The following is an 18,504-nucleotide window of genomic DNA, read 5'->3' as shown; positions in this document are numbered from 1 at the left end:
GTTATTACCAGTGGTTAATATTTTTGTGGGCCCCAGAACCACCACATCTCTGTCTAGCTTCCCTACATAAACGACCCATTATCCATCTCATTTGATATATTAGCAACTGATAAAAAAAGAACATTACTTAGCAAGCATCAGAAAAAGACAATTATGATCCAAGGATATCTCAGTATTTTGATACTGTTGGTATGTCTTTTCTGGTGTTCACTTAACGCTGATGCGAGAACAAGAAAACTGACGTCCTCGAATTCTTTTTCAGTCGGTAGTTATGGCGCAAGAGCCGATGGACGCACCGATGACAGCCAGGTAGTATTTACTGTTTTTTTTTCTTTCTTATTTTGAAGTTAATTGATGTTTCTTAGAACCTGTAGTTGAAATTCATTTATGTATATAGAATACACATGTGATTGAATTAATGTACTTTTATCACAAGTACACTTGCAGTTTGGTCAATGGTCATAAAAATTCCAAAGTTACAGTAATGAAAATACCAGTACTATCCATATTCTTCACAGAAATACCAGTACTCCTTTTATATATCTATGGTCAAAATAATTTTTGCATACATATTACTTATATATATGCCTTTTATTTTTATTTTTTTGTAGTTATTATTTCCTACCTTGTATCCTGGAAGCAAATATTTTCCAATTTAGAAACTGTTTAATTTATTTTTGTTTTAGAGTTCTAAATTCATATATTTTATATATGATTTCAGGCTTTTATGAATGCATGGAAAGCAGCATGCGCATCAAGTGGTGATGTGACTATAGTTATACCTCAAGGAATATATGAACTCGGTCCAGTCAAGTTCACCGGGCCATGCAAGAACGTTCACACGATCACCGTTAATTTACAGGTAATTGAACCCCATGCTGCCAGTCATGCAGAAGACAAAGTGACAAACAAAGTTCCTCTCCCAAAGAATTGATTAATTATTTAACTGTGGTAATTACTTGATTGATGCAACACAGGGAACCTTAAAGGCATCGACTGATCTAACCAAGTACGATTCGGCAGACGCTTGGGTGGTATTCAAATTCATCAATGGCTTGCGACTGACTGGAGGCGGAACGCTTGACGGTCAGGGCTTCTCGGCTTGGGGCGGGGCGCAATGCCCCAAAAATAAAAACTGCAAAATTCTCCCTGTTGTACGTGTCTTGGATATCTATCTGCATCAAGCATGCATAAATAAGCTTTTTTTTTTTGTGATTACCCAAGTAGAAAAAGGAATTAACATGATGAATTTATTTGATTTGATTTCAGTCGATAAAGTTTGATGTGTGTACCAACACAATTGTCAGCGGTATAACTTCGCGTGACCCGAAGTTTTTCCACTTTGCGGTGTACCAGTGCAGGAACTTCCAGGGGTTAGACCTCAACATAAATGCTCCAGCAAACAGCCCCAACACAGATGGCATGCACATCGAGAAAAGCAAAACCGTCGTCCTTAACAACATCCGTATTTCATCCGGGGATGACTGTATCTCTATCGGCCAGGGCAATAACGACGTGGTCCTCTCAGGCATCACCTGCACGGCCGGCCATGGTATCAGCGTAGGAAGCCTAGGCCGGTACCAAGGTGAGTGGGATGTGAAGGGGCTCATAGTGAAGGACAGCACCCTCTCTAACACGATGAACGGGGTACGTGTAAAGACGTGGGAGAACTCACCTAGTTGGAGCGCAGCTGAAAACATGACCTTCCAGAACATTCAGATGAACAACGTCTATAACCCGATCATTATCGACCAGAACTACTGCCCCTATGCCTCTTGCGATCATTCGGTAACTAACTGTCACACACTCTTAAACTACATTACAATTTATATATTATGAGGTGTTTATAATAAATTTAACTATGTAATTGATCAATCAACAGGCTCCTTCCAAGGTGAAATTAACCAATGTATGGTTCAAGGACATACGAGGGTCGTCAGCGAGTCAGGTGGCGGTGACGCTAAAATGTAGCAAGAACATTCCATGCCAGAATGTCCAGCTAGAAAATGTGAACCTGAAATATGTCGGTGGATCACAGCCCACTGCACTCTGTGCCAATGCCAATGTAAATTTTACTGGCATCAAGCTCCCTGCTGCATGCGTCTGGTCTTCTTGATTCTTTTTTCTTCTTGAATTTCTCCTTTAATTTGTTTTCTTAAATCAAACATATAATTTATCAGCACCCGATTTGCTGGCCATTGATCGATGTTGGCTGTATTGCGTGGTGTGTGCAGCTTCTAGAGTGTTGTAGACATCGATGACATGAGCCGGAGATGCGGCATGGCTATTAATCTTTAGAGTACAATGGAGGTTCTCTTCTCCATACTTTGTGTTGTAATCAACTCTCTACTGTATGTTAGTAGGGATATATTAATGAATTATATGTGAAAATGTTGTCTCGGTTTTTATATTTTCTCGTACTTTCTTTCTTGAAAATATATAATATTTTTTTTTGCGAATAAGATGTGTCAGTATTATCAACTGTTACAAACAATGTTTGTTTAATTAACTGCGAATTTGTGTGCAAATTACATCATTATATTTACGGTCTGGAATTAATTTTTGCTCTTGCACCTTTATTAATTTAAAATATAAACATATGACTATATAAATTTGAAGTCAACAAAAAGTCAATAAAGGTATAACACGTGATCAAAAAATATTTGTCAAAGAATCCGGAGGACGGAACTAAAAATATATTCTTCTATCTAAACCTTCTTTTGATGTTCCAAAAAACAAAAACAAAAAAAATTCTTTGATCCAGTTTTACACTAATATTTTATGGATGACCGAAATCGATCGAGGCATGTGGCCCACTTCTTAAGTTCTAACATAAAATCTAAATCTCAAAATCAAATCCACAAAGTAATACATTTCGTTTCTATATTGATACAGATTATAATCCAATTTTGAGAGAATAAGGATCATAATTATTAAAAAAAAAAAGATTAAGCAATTGGAACCGAATGAATTTTAATGAATATTTGTAAAATATTATTTTAATAAATGAGATCACATTTAGAATATAGGGGAGTAAATAGGAAAGAGTGGGAGGAAGGTGAAGAGAGGGAAAAATGGGGTCCATAAGGACATTTTGTTAAGAATTTTAGAAGGAGGGTATTTTGTTCTATGTTTTGAAAAAGAAGGACATTATATAAATAAAATTTTCAGTGTTCATACTGAAATGCATTGTTCTTGAGTTGGTATCCTCTACGGTACTGTACCGAGTAAGGGGGATCCAATGAACAGAGATTAATTCCCAGCCACAAACGATAGGAGTTCAATATATATTTATATATAGGGGTACGTTTTGAAGATATTCGTACAACAATTAATTAATGAACAGTATGGTAATTAATTAATTTGCTATATATGTGGTATTATATATTAGACTCTTTGCCATGTCGAAATTAAATTTAACGCAAGTATATGACCATAACTAGTAATTAAGAAGGTCCAAGTTGTGTTTTCATTAGGAATCCCTGCTATTTACATTTGTTGGATAGTTCAAAAAATATATAAATTATTATATGTGACAGAAGAATCTTTTGTTTTTATTATTGTTCAAGCTTACTTATTGGTTATCTGAAAATAGATGATTACTTGGTCGGCCGAAAATTAGGATACACAAACGAGCTTCAATCGACTATAAAGTTTGTTCGTGACTTAATATATTTGTAAATGAAGGCTATTTACTAGTTAATGTTCCACATTCTTGTTCTTTTTTTTTTATGAGAAAAATAAGAATCATGTCCCTTTTAAAATATATTGATAATAAAGTTTTTCAAACTAACAAGTTTCGATATAAAACCTGTACTCCCCCCTTACAAAGATGGACTCTTCATAGTCCCCCTTTTTTTTTTGAAATTAAATAAAACAACGGAGAAACCAGAAAGCATTTAAAATACTAAATCAAAACAAAAACAAAAAGACTAAAAACATTATCTATGATAATTAAGGTATGACCACTGATTGTGAATCTCCTTTGCTAGGTCTTGAGTTGTCTTACATTGCTCTCTAAATTATTAATATTCTGGCGCATCTTTCCCTCTATATATGTCACGAAATGTGTGATTGTCATGGTCTCTCTAACGTTGTTGGTGTCTTCTTGTCGATTAAAATTTGTATCATATCCACGTTAGATTTGTTGCACTTCCAAATATAGAACTGAAAATCTATTTAAGATTGCAGTCTGAATCCTTAATGAAGTAACACATTCTCAGAATAAGTGCTTTACCGGCCCACCTTCTATATTGCACAAGATACATATGTTTTGTAAGCTCCATCCTCTCTTCATAAGATTATCCAACGTTCAAATCTTATTGAGAATTACTCACCTTTTAAGTAAAAAATAAATGCGCAATCTCAATTTCATGCATGGTAATTTACATAATTTGACATAATATATTTATACATGAGTAGGGTACTTAAAATGCCACATGTCTTTTATGTCTCATACTCTCATTGTTCCTCACATCCATTATTTTTATTTTCAAAGTTCAAATAGTCGATCCGAACAGTTCAAAATGATCTCCATACTAAAATATGCTTGGAGTCCAAATATTCATATTTTTTAAAACATTTTACTATTTTTCTTGACTGTTACAATGTTTTTGGACTAGAAAAATAGTCAAAAAATTCAAAAAAATATTTCAATATGGAGATCATGTTGAACAGTTTGAATTGATTAATTGTTTGGGTTATGAAAATAAAGATAAAGAATGTGAGGCACGATAAGGCATGAAACATCTGAACCCTCCTATTTAATTATTCATGGTTTGAGATTATTTTTTTTTTGAAAACTTGGTAGTAGCTACCAAGGTTCGTGAGGGGGAATTGAACTCTCGACCTTTGGGTATAACAACTCTAGGATATTTTCCTAGCCAATTGTGCTACCTCCCCTTTCTCATGGTTTGAGATTATTAAAGGCAATTAAACACTACATATACTTCTATTTTTTTCATGCACTATGAATGATTAATTTGTATGAGTTTACAAAAAGATTTGAACATCTAAGTATGAATCATGTATAAAAATTTTCGGTTATATATATTAAAAGAAAACTTTAAACTAATGCACCTATATAATTAACATTTATAATGACAAATTTGTCAATTATTAGCAAAGTTTGTTTCGATAGTTCTTTCAGATAATTTAAATAGAAATTGGGTATTTAATCTCCGAGCGAAAATGTGTATCACGTAACTTAAAATATACTAAGAGCAAAATTCAGTCCCCCTTTTAACTTCTAAAAATAAAACAATAATTCCAAAGCAAATTAACAAAGTAATACAATTTTGTTTATTTTAATGCAAGCTATAATTGAACTTTCAAATGATAAAATAAAAACAAGTTGCTGCATTTGAATTTTTCCACATCCTGAAAAAGACTCAAGTAATGCTTTTATTAAAAACTTGTGCTTTTTACATGTTTTGCATTTCCGTATACTACCGTTTAAAACAATCCATAAATGATTCTCAATTTTGCATGTGCGAGGCCATAAACATATAATAATAGTACCTTCAGACTGAAATAGGTTTGACTCATAGCAATTATCAAATGTCAACTAGTTATTTATAGAACTTTAGTAAATATTTATATTTTGAGTTTGATAAAATATAAATATGGCAGATTTTATGTCAGTTATTTTCGACACCAACCAATATGATTTTATTTTGGACAATATAGACCAAAATTGATAATTTATTTTTATAATTACAAAATTAATTATTTTAATTTTGGACAAATTTTGTCCAAAATTAATAATTTATTTTTAATATTACAAAATTAACAAGATATGTAGATATATAAACGCCATAGTAGCGGTGTATTTCTCAATTCTTTGATTTAATTATTTGTAATTCCAAATTTTCTCGAAGATCTCGTGCATCACCTTGCCGCCTTGCATCTTGTATTACTCCTTCATTGAAGTTCTTCATCATTAAACTCGGTAAGTTAATTGTAACTTTGTAATTTTGTAAAAGACATTTTTTTCTTTGTTGAGACTAGTTTATTTTTCTCACTTTTACATTTTTAATGACAAGTGTTTTAAGTTAGACTTGTTATATATAAATTTTTTCGAGCATATTTTTATCGGTTTAATTAAAAGGTAAGTTCCTCATTTGACGAAATATGCATTACTTATATGTAGAATAATCGTTGTACCTCACAAGTTACAAACAATATTATATTTTTGTTGATAATAACTAATCGTGCTTCGTATTTATATTGAATTGGATTCATATATTATTTTGACATTGTATGTTAAATTAAATAATACTTTTTTTTTCAGCAAAACACATAGTTTTGTTATAATTGACATAATTGTCGGTTGCTAGAATTAGAGATCAGCATGATTAATTATATTTTACTTCTACTTTAAATTGCAACAGAAATATGAGGCCAGGATTTGTGAAAACGTTGGCACAATTGGTTTGTATCTTTCACATCTTATATTGGAATGTTAACGCGAGGATGTTGGCAGAAATCTCGCCAACTATAGATGTACGTAGTTATGGTGTACATGCCGATGGTGTTAACGACGACAGCACGGTACGATTTACATTTTATTTTTTGCATTTTATTAAAATTCTTGGATGTCAGTTTGTTGGATTTCCTTTTATGTATTTGGTTAAATTGAAGGAATACGTACAAAATTATTATCTGTTGAATTAAGTTTATCATAGGCTCACATGCAATTTGGTCATAAATATATTGTCAAAATATTCATTTAAATTGTTTCAGAGATTTATATGATAATATTTTTAATAATGTTAGGTCTTCTTGGAAGCATGGGAAGCGGCCTGTGCGTCGAGCGGTGATGTCAAGCTGCTTATACCTCCCGCAACCTATTTTCTCAATCCGATCAAGTTTAGTGGACCTTGTCCAAATGTTAACACACTCACTGTTTATCAAGAGGTAATAGAGCCTTATTTTGAGCCATAAAATTTCTAATTGAAGCATATTAGTAAATAATTAATAATTTTTGGCTTGATGCAACATAGGGATATATAAAGGCATCGACTGACCTGAGAAAGTACGTGTCCGGAAATGATTGGGTGCAATTCGGAAATATGAACGGTCTAAGAATTACCGGAGGCGGGACCTTCGACGGTCAGGGCAACTTTTCTTGGAGCTACGATGAATGCCCAAAGACAAAGTTTTGCAATGTTCTACCCACTGTAAGTGTCTAGCTCATAGATGCATTAAGTTATAATACTTCTATATTTTTGTTTGTGGAAAATATAGGTAGTTTATTTTATAATACATTTAGAAATTTCATATTTGTGCAAGTATGAAGAGATGATTTTTTTTTTTCAGTCGGTGATGTTTGTTAATTTAAACGACACGATCATCTACGGCATGAACTCAGTTAATCCGAAGTTTTTCCACATTGGGGTGTTGCAGTCCAATAACTTTTATGCTAGCGAGATGTATATTGAGGCTTCGGAAGATAGCCCCAACACGGACGGCATCCACATCGAGCGTAGCTCTAGGGTCACCATCCATGATGTGTTCATTGGCACAGGTGATGATTGCATATCTATCGGACAAGGCAGCATTGACATCCTCATCTCAAATGTCACATGCGGGCCCGGCCATGGCATAAGTGTTGGTAGCCTAGGTAAGTATCCAAACGAAGAGGATGTGCGAGGTCTAGTAGTTAGGGACAGCACAATCATCAACACTATGAACGGGGTGCGCATAAAGACGTGGCAGAACTCCCCTAGTAGTAGCTCAGCGACCAACATAACCTTCGAGAATATCATCATGAAAAATGTTAACAACCCAATAATCATTGATCAGACTTACTGTCCTGAAAATCTTTGCGATGGAGATACGGTACGCAAAACTTGTTTATTAATTTAATGAGCAATGAATTTGTTTTTTAAAACTGTCCGTATGAATCTGCCTATTTACCTAAAAAATTTGATACATGTATATAAACATGGATATGGTTTTAAATTAATGTGAATTTTGGTGTGTGTGTAATCAATCAGCAGGTTCCTTCTCGAGTGAGCATAAGTGATGTATATTTTAAAGAAATAAATGGCACATCGGTATCCCAGGTGGCCGTGACATTAAATTGTAGTCAGGGGAATTCATGCCAGAATATACATCTAGAAGATATTCTCCTCAAATATGTCGGTGAGGAGCTGCCTACTGCTGTCTGTGCATATGCTGACACATATTTCTCTGCTCCGATGCTTCCTTTGCCGTGCAGTTAGTTCGTCCAAGAAATTCAATTATGTGCTTTCAAGATGGATTGAAGATCTTTATAAAGTTCAATGTACTTAATTTTAATCATTCTGCCGCTATTACTTCCTGTAATATGCCCTGGTTTAAAAATGTTGATTTTTAAGTAGTTAATTAATATATGCCCTTATTTATTTTTGATTAAAATCAATTAATAAACTTTCAATTTGATGTCTGATATATAATGAGCGGGTTGAGAAGTGCGCACATGCATTATTTAAGATGTCTTTTCCACCACGAAACCACTCGGCTCAACTTATTTATATGAATTTCTTTTTCAAGTGACAGTTGGCAATTATTTATATTTTTTTTGTATGCATATCTTTTGTTTGATTACAGTATAGTTGAGACGTGGGAAAGTCATGATTATGTTTTAGGTTAGAAACAACAATATAATAGTGTTGTTAAATGGAATCCTTGTGCGTTGTCCATCACATTTCAAAAAAAATTCTCTGAGATCTAAAATATGCAAACCTCATCCTTCTATTTAAGAAATGAACTCCAAAACAATTCTTCGTGTAATTTCTAATGTTGCCGTTACTAGATAATGTGTCATCTCGTTCATTTGCTGAGTTAATTTTTTAAATATTGGAGAACGACCAAATAATATTTTATCTCTCAATTCATAAAGAAATAAAATTAATCAATCAAGTAGTTGGCTCGGCCACCGACATAATCTCAGAGAACATCCTGATGAAAAATTCATGTTAACAAGTATATCATTATCAATCAGAATTCTTATTAATGCAATATATCCTATATACGTTTTGTATTTATACAAAGTTACGTTTGATAAAAAAAAATATTTTTACATTGTTAACATTTATTATGTGCGGTACAAAATTATGTTTCGTTAAAAGGATACTTTTTTGGATGCAAAATACATATATAGTATCGTCGTACTATAGTATATGTTTATTAATATTATTTGCTTGACAATATATCTCAAATAAATTATATACATATTTATCGTTTGTAGAATTGGCTAAAATATTATATATACAAAATTAGAGACCAGCTTGATTAAATATCTATTACTTCTATTGCATATTGTAACAGATTAAATGGGGCAATTGCAAGGATTTGTGAAGATGTTGGCATGTATCTTTTTCTAGGTATTGGATGTTATGGCACCTCCTCAACTATAGATGTACAAAATTATGGCGTACATGCTATTGGCGTTACCGACAATAATATATCAATGGAAATATATAATTTTTTACTTTCATGAAAAAACATTATTAGCTTTTTTATTATATTTTTGCTTTACTAAAAAACTGTGCCAAAAAAATAAGTCTGTCAACAGTGATAAGTACATCAACAAATCTCTAATTTATGAATGAAAAAAATTGTATTTAGATGTTATTTCTTTTCCAAAATGTACATCTGTAAACTTTAATTATCTAAATTATATTTGTAACCATATTCTATTCCGTATGACATCCGATCTATATCCGTTTAACATCCGATCTACAACCGTTTAACATCTGGTCTGTATCTGAAAATTTATAGCATACAAGGATACAATTTGATCACTATTAGTCTGTATCTGATCCATTTACACCCCTGCTCGGCAAAACTCTTTTATATATTCAATTATCTTTTTTTTTTTTTTTTTAAGGTTGTCCTTATGAATCTACCCATTTATATATAACAAATTATGTACATATATATACATCAATATGGATTATAAATACAAAATTTTGGTGTTTGTGTAACTCATGGAAAATAGCATGTTGGTGCCATCTGTAGCCGTGACTCTAAACTGTAGTTCGGAGACTTCATGCTAGAACATCAATATATAGAAGATCAATTAAGAAAATATTCACCTCTATTATGTTGATGATGAGGAGCCACCTACTGCTATTTGCGCGTACACCTATTCAAGTGTCTCTGGTGCTATGCTCTCTTTGCCCTGCAACTAACTCATCCTGATTCTCGGTAGTCTTACATAATGGAAACTATGCACCCATGAAATTAATTCACTGTTATGCGTAATTTTAAAGATAATTATTATCATGAAATTGAATAAGGCATCCATGAAATTAGTTTCAAAAAAGAACTTTAATTTATATGACTTTTTTTTATGTTGAAATTAGTACCATCTAGCTATGGTACTCACCTTCTATTCAAAACTACGTACGGTGTAGCTATGTCCTCTAGTCCTAATGCCGGTACCTTTCAATTAAAAAAAAAAGCTGTATTATTACTATAAAATTGAACTTTTTGTTAACATTTTTAAAAGTAGAACTCTTTGCTTGTTTATTTTATATATGTATTCTGTGTAGCATCCTCAACTGTAGTCATACAACTAGGAGTTCAAATTTGAGTCTAACAAAGAATTAAATAGTGATATTCAGTTTGATGTTTATAAAAAGTGAAAAAATAGTTTATATTTCCCTCGTACATGTGTAAGAAAGAAATGAATTTATATGTCTTACTGATTTTCCAAAAAAAAAATAAGCACATAAATATTAATTATCATTTCTACAAATATGTATAGAAGTGGCTGTTTTTTTAAGGTTAGATGGTGATTGCCACAACAATTTCATTAAATCAAAGAAACTATTTGGCAGATAATTTTCAGTAATCACAGTAGGTGAAAAAAGAATAGTAAAATAACAATAAACATACAATTAAAGTGCATTTATATTTTCCCACTTAATTTACTACAAAATCAAAGTTAAATATCATAAATTTAAAATATATCAAGTTTGGATTCAACGTTTCAATTTAAAAAAAATTATAATATAAATAATAACATGAGTTTGTAGCACTTTATAACACAAACTTTTTGTGATATTAAAAAACTACTCTAAACAAATTTCAGAAAGAAAAACAGTTGAATAAGAAAAACAACATTTTAAATCTTGTCGTTTTGTTTGCAATTTATTATGGACGGTACGTGTCTTTCAATATTCTCCATATCACCAAAAGACATAGGAAAATCAAAAGAATTTCGATAAATGAATCAATTAATTGTAAATAAGAATTAAGGGCTATAAATTAATGGCAAATTTCATACCAAGCAATCAGAATCAGAATTAAGACGAACGAGAACAACATATAACAAATATTTAATTAAGGGCGCATCCATAAACAAAAAACGCCGCCATACATAACATATTTTCTGACAACACAAAAAAAATAATTATTCTGAGATGACAGAAGCAGATGAACTCTTTTGATAAACATAAACCTACTTTTCAGTCGGTTTGCAAATGCTCTTTAGCTCATTCATCTTAGATTCAGACTCCCACACTTGGGGCAGAGGATTCTGTTCAACCCAGTTAATGCTCTTACCAATTGCATCTTCAATGTTAATCTTTGTTGAAAATGGCAGCATCGCAGCAATTTTAGTATCCCTTAACATGTTCCTCATTTGATAGGAATATCTGTCAAGTGAGTTCCATGCATCATACCTTTTTCTGTACTCCTCATCATCGGCTTTGTACTTTTCAGCATCCTGCATCATCTTCTCAATTTCTTCAATGCTCAATCTTCCCCCTTCATTGTTAATCATGATCTTATTATTATTACCGCTCGATCTATCTTGTGCAGACACATTTAGTATCCCATTGGCATCGATCTCAAAGCATACATCAATCTGAGGAACATATTTAAGTGCCGAGTCAATGTTGTCAAGAACAAACTCGCCAAGCAAATTGTTGTGCTTGGTTTCGGCCCTCTCACCTTCATATATAGCTAGATATGCACTAGTTTGATAATCGACACTTGTGGTAAGAACATGTTTCTTTTTCGTCGGTATTGGCGTGTTTCTTGGGACAACCACCAACAGTTTTCCTCCTCGAATTGCTACACCTAAAGACAGAGGAGTGACATCAACAAGATCTAAATCTTGCACCTCCTTACTGCCTTGGCCATTCAACTTGGCAGCCTGCACAGAAGCACCATAAGCTACAGCTTCGTCTGGATTGATTGCATTACAGAGTTCCTTTCCTCCGAAGAAATCTTGCAGCAGTTGTTGTACCTTGGGGATCCTGGTAGAACCCCCGATGAGTACCACCACATCTACCATTCTCTTCTCTGTCTTGGCATCCCTCAAGCACTTGTCGACAAGGTCTGTGCACCTTGAGAAAAGATCTAAATTAAGCTCTTCAAATCGAGCTTGGCTAATGCGAGTACTGAAATCAATGCCGTCATAGAGATAATCAACCTCAATCATGGTCTGTGCTGAAAAGGAAAGGGTTCTTTTTGCTCCCTCACAAGCTGTCCTCAGCCTCCGCAGAGCCCTCACATTTCCAGTTATGTCTTTATTATACTTTCTCTTGAACTCTTTGACACAATGGTCAACTAGACGGTCATCAAAGTCTTCGCCACCCAGGTGAGTGTCTCCAGCAGTGGCTTTCACCTCAAACTTACCATATGTGATGGACAGCAGGGCGACATCAAAAGTGCCACCGCCGAGATCGAAAATAAGAACATTTTTCCCATTGGTGTTCTCCCCTATCTTATCAAAGCCATAAGCAACTGCGGCTGCAGTGGGCTCATCCATGATGCGCATGACATTGAGGCCGGCAATGGCACCAGCATCTTTAGTGAATCGGCGTTGGGAATCATTAAAGTATGCAGGAACTGTGATGACGGCCTTTTTGACCGCGCAGTCGAGGTAGGCCTCTGCAACCTCCTTCATCTTCACAAGGATCATTGATGATATTTCCTCGGCATAAAATAGCTTATCCTCCCCTTGGTACTTGACTACAATTTTAGGCCTGTCGTTTGGCCCGGCAACCACCTTGAAGGGCCATTGCTTAATATCATTTTGGACGCAAGTTTCAGAAAAGCGCTTGCCAATCAAACGCTTCACAGCTATTTAATTTGAAAATTTGAAGAGTTAGATGTTTTCTACTTATTCAAAATAAAATAAAGAGAAAGAGAATCAAAAGGATTTTCAAAAAAATTATTTACTTGTAAAAAACTAGTTTGGGAGCATTTATCATGGTAAGATTTGCTACCACCTAATGATATCAGAACCAAAAACATCCAAATAACTGAACAATACATATATTTTCAATGGAGACAAATACCATAAACAGTGTTGGTGGGGTTCATGTCAGTCTGGTTCTTGGCAGCATCCCCCACGAGCCTCTCATTCTCAGTGAAAGCAACGCATGACGGAGTGGTGCGGTTGCCCTGGCTGTTGGCAATAATCTCCACACGGTTGTTATGCCACACGGCTACGCACGAATAGGTGGTGCCGAGATCAATCCCGATGGCAGGAGAAGCTTTACTATTCCCATGGGAAGCCATTAGAAAAACTGAACTTAGATTGATATCTGATAAGAAAGTCAGTGAACTAGGTGCGGTAGTTTTTTAGGCTTGGTTGAGTCAATTTTTTTCTAAAGATGATTTTAGTTTGTGGAGAACAATAGATACTCTAGAGTCTTTCTGAGTCGGAGAGAAGATGAAATCACTATATATAATCAGGGAAGATGAGTGGGCGCGCTCCTAAACTAATTAAATAAAAATCAAATGGTAACAAACCCAAGGAATGCAATTATGTGTTGTTATTGCCCTGACTCATTTTTTTAGGAATACTCATTCAATGCTAGATGAAATGGAAGGGAAGCCAAGGGGCGTAGGTGATACCCTGCTTTTTTTTATTAAGATTTTTCATTTATGATATAATAAAAATCAAGATTTCTATTTTGTGAGAGGCACGTCGTTTAAATAAAAGATTATATGTAAACTAAAGACTACTGTGAAGATATTTGCATGCCTGGACTAGCGAAAAGCATAATTAATTATACAAAGGAAGTCACAGACAAGAAAAATTGATAAGAAAATGCTTAATTATAAGTAGAATAAAAATAGAATGCTTAAAAAATAAAAGCTGTATTATTACTATACAATTAACATTTTTATAAATATTTTTAATAAAAATGACTCTCTGTTTGTTAATTTTACTTATGTACTATGTTTAATTAAAAATGTGGCATCCTGATCAACTGTAGTCATAGTACGTGCATATTCAAGGAGGGGAAAGCAAAGAGATCAGTAAATAATAGTTTAAATATAATTTGGGTCTAACAAAGACATTAAATAGTGATATTTTGTTTGATGTTTCTCAAAAATGAAAACATATATTTAATTTATCCCGAATAGGTGTAAGAAATTCGAAATGATTATAAATTAGTCTGACTGATTATCGATCGGAAAATAAATAACCACACGTCTTTATTATTATCTTTGTACGTAAATATATATGTATAGAAGTGATTTACCAAATAAATTTTAGTAACCACACTAGGGCCAAGAAGAATATATATTGAAATAACAATAACAATACTGTCAAAGTGTATTGAATTTTTTTATCACTTAATTTAGTGCAAAATGAAATCTAACAATCATAAATGTAATATTATAAATTTTACCTGCATACATCTCCAAAAATTTAAGTTTGCATTCCATATTTGGATTTAAAAATTTGAAATATAAATAACAACATGAGTTTATAGCATTTTATAACACAAAAAATTTGTGATATTGAAAACCTACTCCATAACAGAAAAAAAAAAGTTGGATAACGGAAGCAACTTTTGAAATCTTATCATTTTGTTTGTAAGTTATTATGAATGGTGTCTTTCGATTTTCTCCATATATGCATGCATTGGAAATCAAAGAATTTCGATGAATGAATCAATTAATGTAAAAAAAATATAGATAAATGAAATAAAGGAATAGCAAAAGTTACACGCGACTCGATTGGGCATAAAAATAAAGTTGCTCTTATTTAATAGTCGCTCTTACCAAGTACAAAATCTAATTTGGTAAGAGGTCAGTCCCTTAATCTTCTTAAATTTAATATTTCTTGAACTCCTCATGCCTTTGAAAAAGCTTTGACGGACGAAAACAATCGTCTTGAAGCATCTAAGCAATTAATGTTTTATATATATATTCAACACTAATGCGGTGGCCAAGTTTTCAAAAACCACACAAAACCCCCCAATTAATATATATATATATATGTAAAGCTTCTATGCATTTACAACCTTCAGCCATCAAGTGTTCATGTTTCCCAGTTCCGCCGTAGAGTAATTTCAAAACCATATCTGTCTGTATTTATATTTTATTAAGAAAATATTGATAGGAATACAAGTATTAATATTAGATGAATGTTAAAATTTAAATTTAAATTAGGTTAACTTGGATATGAATGAGAGCGGACAAATTTACGGATACGAATACAAAACAAATAATTAATGAACAATGTTATTTAAAAACGATGCATATATTAGTAGATAGTCATAATAGATAACAATTATTTTAAATATCAGTCTATTTTATCAAAAATAGAAAAGATAGAAGTACCTACGGGTATCTATAAAAACAAATTAAGAAAGATAACATTAATTAGAAGTTAAGATGCACAAATAGTGAATTGGCCTGACAACTTAATTGTCCTACAAGAAAGAAAACTAAGACTTCAGTTTGCTAATTTATGATTTTAAAAAGGCCAAACGGCTCTTGATTATACGTACATATATATATATTTTTTATTACATTTTTCTAGTATCCCATTGATATTTGGAAGATAAAAAAAGAGCATAAACTTCTCTGTTCGGTATCATCCCATGCATGTACTGGAGAAAAGCAACAATCATATAAAAAAAATCCACAAATAAGAAACTTCGATAAGAAAATGCTTAATAAGTAGAATAAAAATAGAATGCTAAAAAAATTAAATCTATATTATTACTATAAAAAATTCACCTTTTTTTAAACATTTTTATTAATAGAACTATTTGCTTGTTTATTTTACTTGTGTAATTGAAAATGTAGCATCGATCATAGGGGTGAAAACGGAGCCAGATTATCCGATCCGAATCCGCTCCGAATCCGGTTACTATCCGTATCCGAATTATGCGGATCGGATAATAGACGGATACGGATCCGGATAATTTCTTAGTATTCACAATATATCCGGATACGGATTCGGATAAATTCCAATACCCGTAAACGGAACGGATATCCGAATAAATCTGAATTTATCAGCGAACCCGCAAACTCTTTATCCGTGAACCAGTTGGCGCCAAACCCGTGAACCCGCTGCTCCAAACATGAAAACCCACTTTTATTTGAAAATATTCAAAAACTGCAGCTGGCGTGAATCAAGCCCAAGACCTCATGTTTAAGAACCATAGCACATAGCCACTGCACTAAACACCCTTTTGTGTAATTGAAGCATGTCTTGAATATTTAATATTGGCTATTCTTTTATTTTTCCATTCCCTACAATTTCTTCTATTCTCCCTTTTCCATTTCAAACCTTTTATTTCTTTTCTGATTTGTTTTTCATTTTTTTCTGTTATTATCTAATATAGAAAAATCTTGTATCTTTATATTATTTTTGTATTCCCCACATTATTTGTATATAAAGTTTATGTGACTCAATTATCCGATCATTATTCGTTTTATATCCGTATTCGAATCCGTATCCGTAGACTATCCGTTCCGTATCCGTATCCGTTTAAGGCGGATTTGGTTTTAAATTTTGATATCCGTTTACTATCCGTATCCGTATTCGTATCCGCTCATTATCCGACGGATGCGGATATGGTATCAGCATTATCCGCTCCGTATCCGCTCCGTTTTCACCCCTAATCGATCATCAACTGTGGTAATAATGCATATTCATGGAGTGGTGGGGAAAGATATCAGTAAATGAGAGTTCAATATAATTTGGGTCTCACTAAAGACATTAATTGATACATTGTTTCAAAAAAATATATTAAATTTCCCTCGGATAGGTTTAACAAAGAAATGAATATAAATCAGTCTTACCTATTATCCAAAAATAAATAAGCACAAGTATTTATTGATATATTATTTTTTTTAAATTAGATAGTATTTGCCAGAAATTTTTCATTAAATCAAAGGAAATTATTTACCGGAATTTTTTTTAGTAATCACAGTAGTTGAAAGAACAATAGTGAAATAACAATTAAAATACTATTAATGTGCATTGAAATTTTTACCATGTAATTTAATACAAAAGAAAATCTAAAAATCATAAACTTAAAATTATAAATTTTATGTGGATATATCTCCAAAAATTCAAGTTTGTATTAGGCATTTGATTTAAAAAAATTTAAATATAAATAACAACATGAGTTTTGTAGCATTTAATAATACAAAATATTTGTGATTATGAAAACAAACCAATTTTAGAACATTTTTTTATTTTTGGATAAGCAAATTAGCAACATTAAAAATCTTATCATTTTGTTTGCAAGTTATCCTGGACGGTGTCTTTCAGTCTTCTCCATATATATCACTAAAATTCACTTACTGGGTCTGCTTTCAACCACAATATAAGCATGTTATATTGTCTGCTGCTTTCTTGCCGGTAGTCCGCTTATCGCTCAATCCCTTTTGGTCTCAATTACTCCGTAAAAAGTGCATAAAGAAATTAAAAAAGAATTATGAAATCCATCTATGGTAATGGTAAGTACGCGGCTTGCACTCTCTCTGTTCTAGTACCAATCACCATCTTTTTTTCAATTTGGTTTTGCATTTCCATTCTAGAAGAAGAGCAAATGAAAGAACAGATGGCTATAGAAAGAAAGAGTCTAAAAAGCTGTATTGAAAGCTTTCTTAATTCCCCGGAATAGTAGCACCAATCATGCCACTTTCGGCTCCTCGTTTCTCGAATGGAAAAAACTGTGTCTTCTTTCTGGGAACATGGTAAACCATAAATTATTTTGTTCGTCATTCTTCATCCATCGATGCAGAAAATGTTCCAGTTTTCCATTCTCATATGAGGCAGGAAAGTTTATGGGCGAGAGGTTGGCAAGCTATTCATTTTGTTCCAAAAATTGGAACACAATCATTACGTAGTACATCGATGGTTTTGAAAGATGGAAACTAGTACTTCCATATCTTTCTGATATCCGAGAATTTTGATAAATGGATCAATTACTTGTTACAAAAGATATATATAAATGAAATTAAACAATGGCAACAGTTAAAACACACGACTCGATTGGGCATAAGATTAGAATTGCTCATATTTAATAGTCCCTATTACCAAGTACAATATTTTTTTTTTGAGAAAGTGGGTGTAACTCACCGATTTCATTAAGAAACCATAATGTCAAATGCTAAGAGCTCCAACTATCTAGAGCTCAAAGCATGTATACAAAAAGCATTGCTTGAGAGCAATGATAGATGAACAAAAGAACAACAACAGTAAACAACAAAAGAGAAAACTAGAAACTACAAAGC

At 32.7% G+C, this 18,504-nt stretch overlaps 3 protein-coding genes across 3 annotated transcripts; 2 read left to right on the top strand and 1 right to left on the bottom strand.

The window, feature by feature from the left end:
• Positions 1-146: 146 nt before the first annotated feature.
• On the top strand, positions 147-2,116 carry LOC144563848 (exopolygalacturonase-like). The gene is made up of 5 exons (XM_078313320.1): positions 147-309; positions 722-862; positions 978-1,154; positions 1,270-1,788; positions 1,883-2,116. The coding sequence occupies exons 1-5, from the start codon at positions 154-156 to the stop codon at positions 2,114-2,116; spliced, it is 1,227 nt and encodes a 408-aa protein (XP_078169446.1). The 5' UTR covers positions 147-153.
• A 4,358-nt stretch (positions 2,117-6,474) lies between these two features.
• On the top strand, positions 6,475-8,228 carry LOC144563847 (exopolygalacturonase clone GBGA483-like). Its single transcript, XM_078313319.1, has 5 exons — positions 6,475-6,552; positions 6,778-6,918; positions 7,005-7,181; positions 7,321-7,842; positions 8,004-8,228. Exons 1-5 carry the CDS (start codon positions 6,475-6,477, stop codon positions 8,226-8,228), a joined length of 1,143 nt encoding a protein of 380 aa, XP_078169445.1.
• A 3,215-nt stretch (positions 8,229-11,443) lies between these two features.
• On the bottom strand, positions 11,444-13,527 carry LOC144563846 (heat shock cognate 70 kDa protein-like). The gene is made up of 2 exons (XM_078313318.1): positions 13,305-13,527; positions 11,444-13,086 (listed from the first exon to the last, which is right to left on the bottom strand). The coding sequence occupies exons 1-2, from the start codon at positions 13,525-13,527 to the stop codon at positions 11,456-11,458; spliced, it is 1,854 nt and encodes a 617-aa protein (XP_078169444.1). The 3' UTR covers positions 11,444-11,455.
• Between the last annotated feature and the right edge of the window lie 4,977 nt (positions 13,528-18,504).

Source organism: Carex rostrata, chromosome 13 (genome assembly GCF_964058835.1).
Source record: "Carex rostrata chromosome 13, lpCarRost1.2, whole genome shotgun sequence".
Taxonomy (NCBI): domain Eukaryota; kingdom Viridiplantae; phylum Streptophyta; class Magnoliopsida; order Poales; family Cyperaceae; genus Carex; species Carex rostrata.
This window is presented reverse-complemented; position numbering and strand designations above follow the sequence as displayed.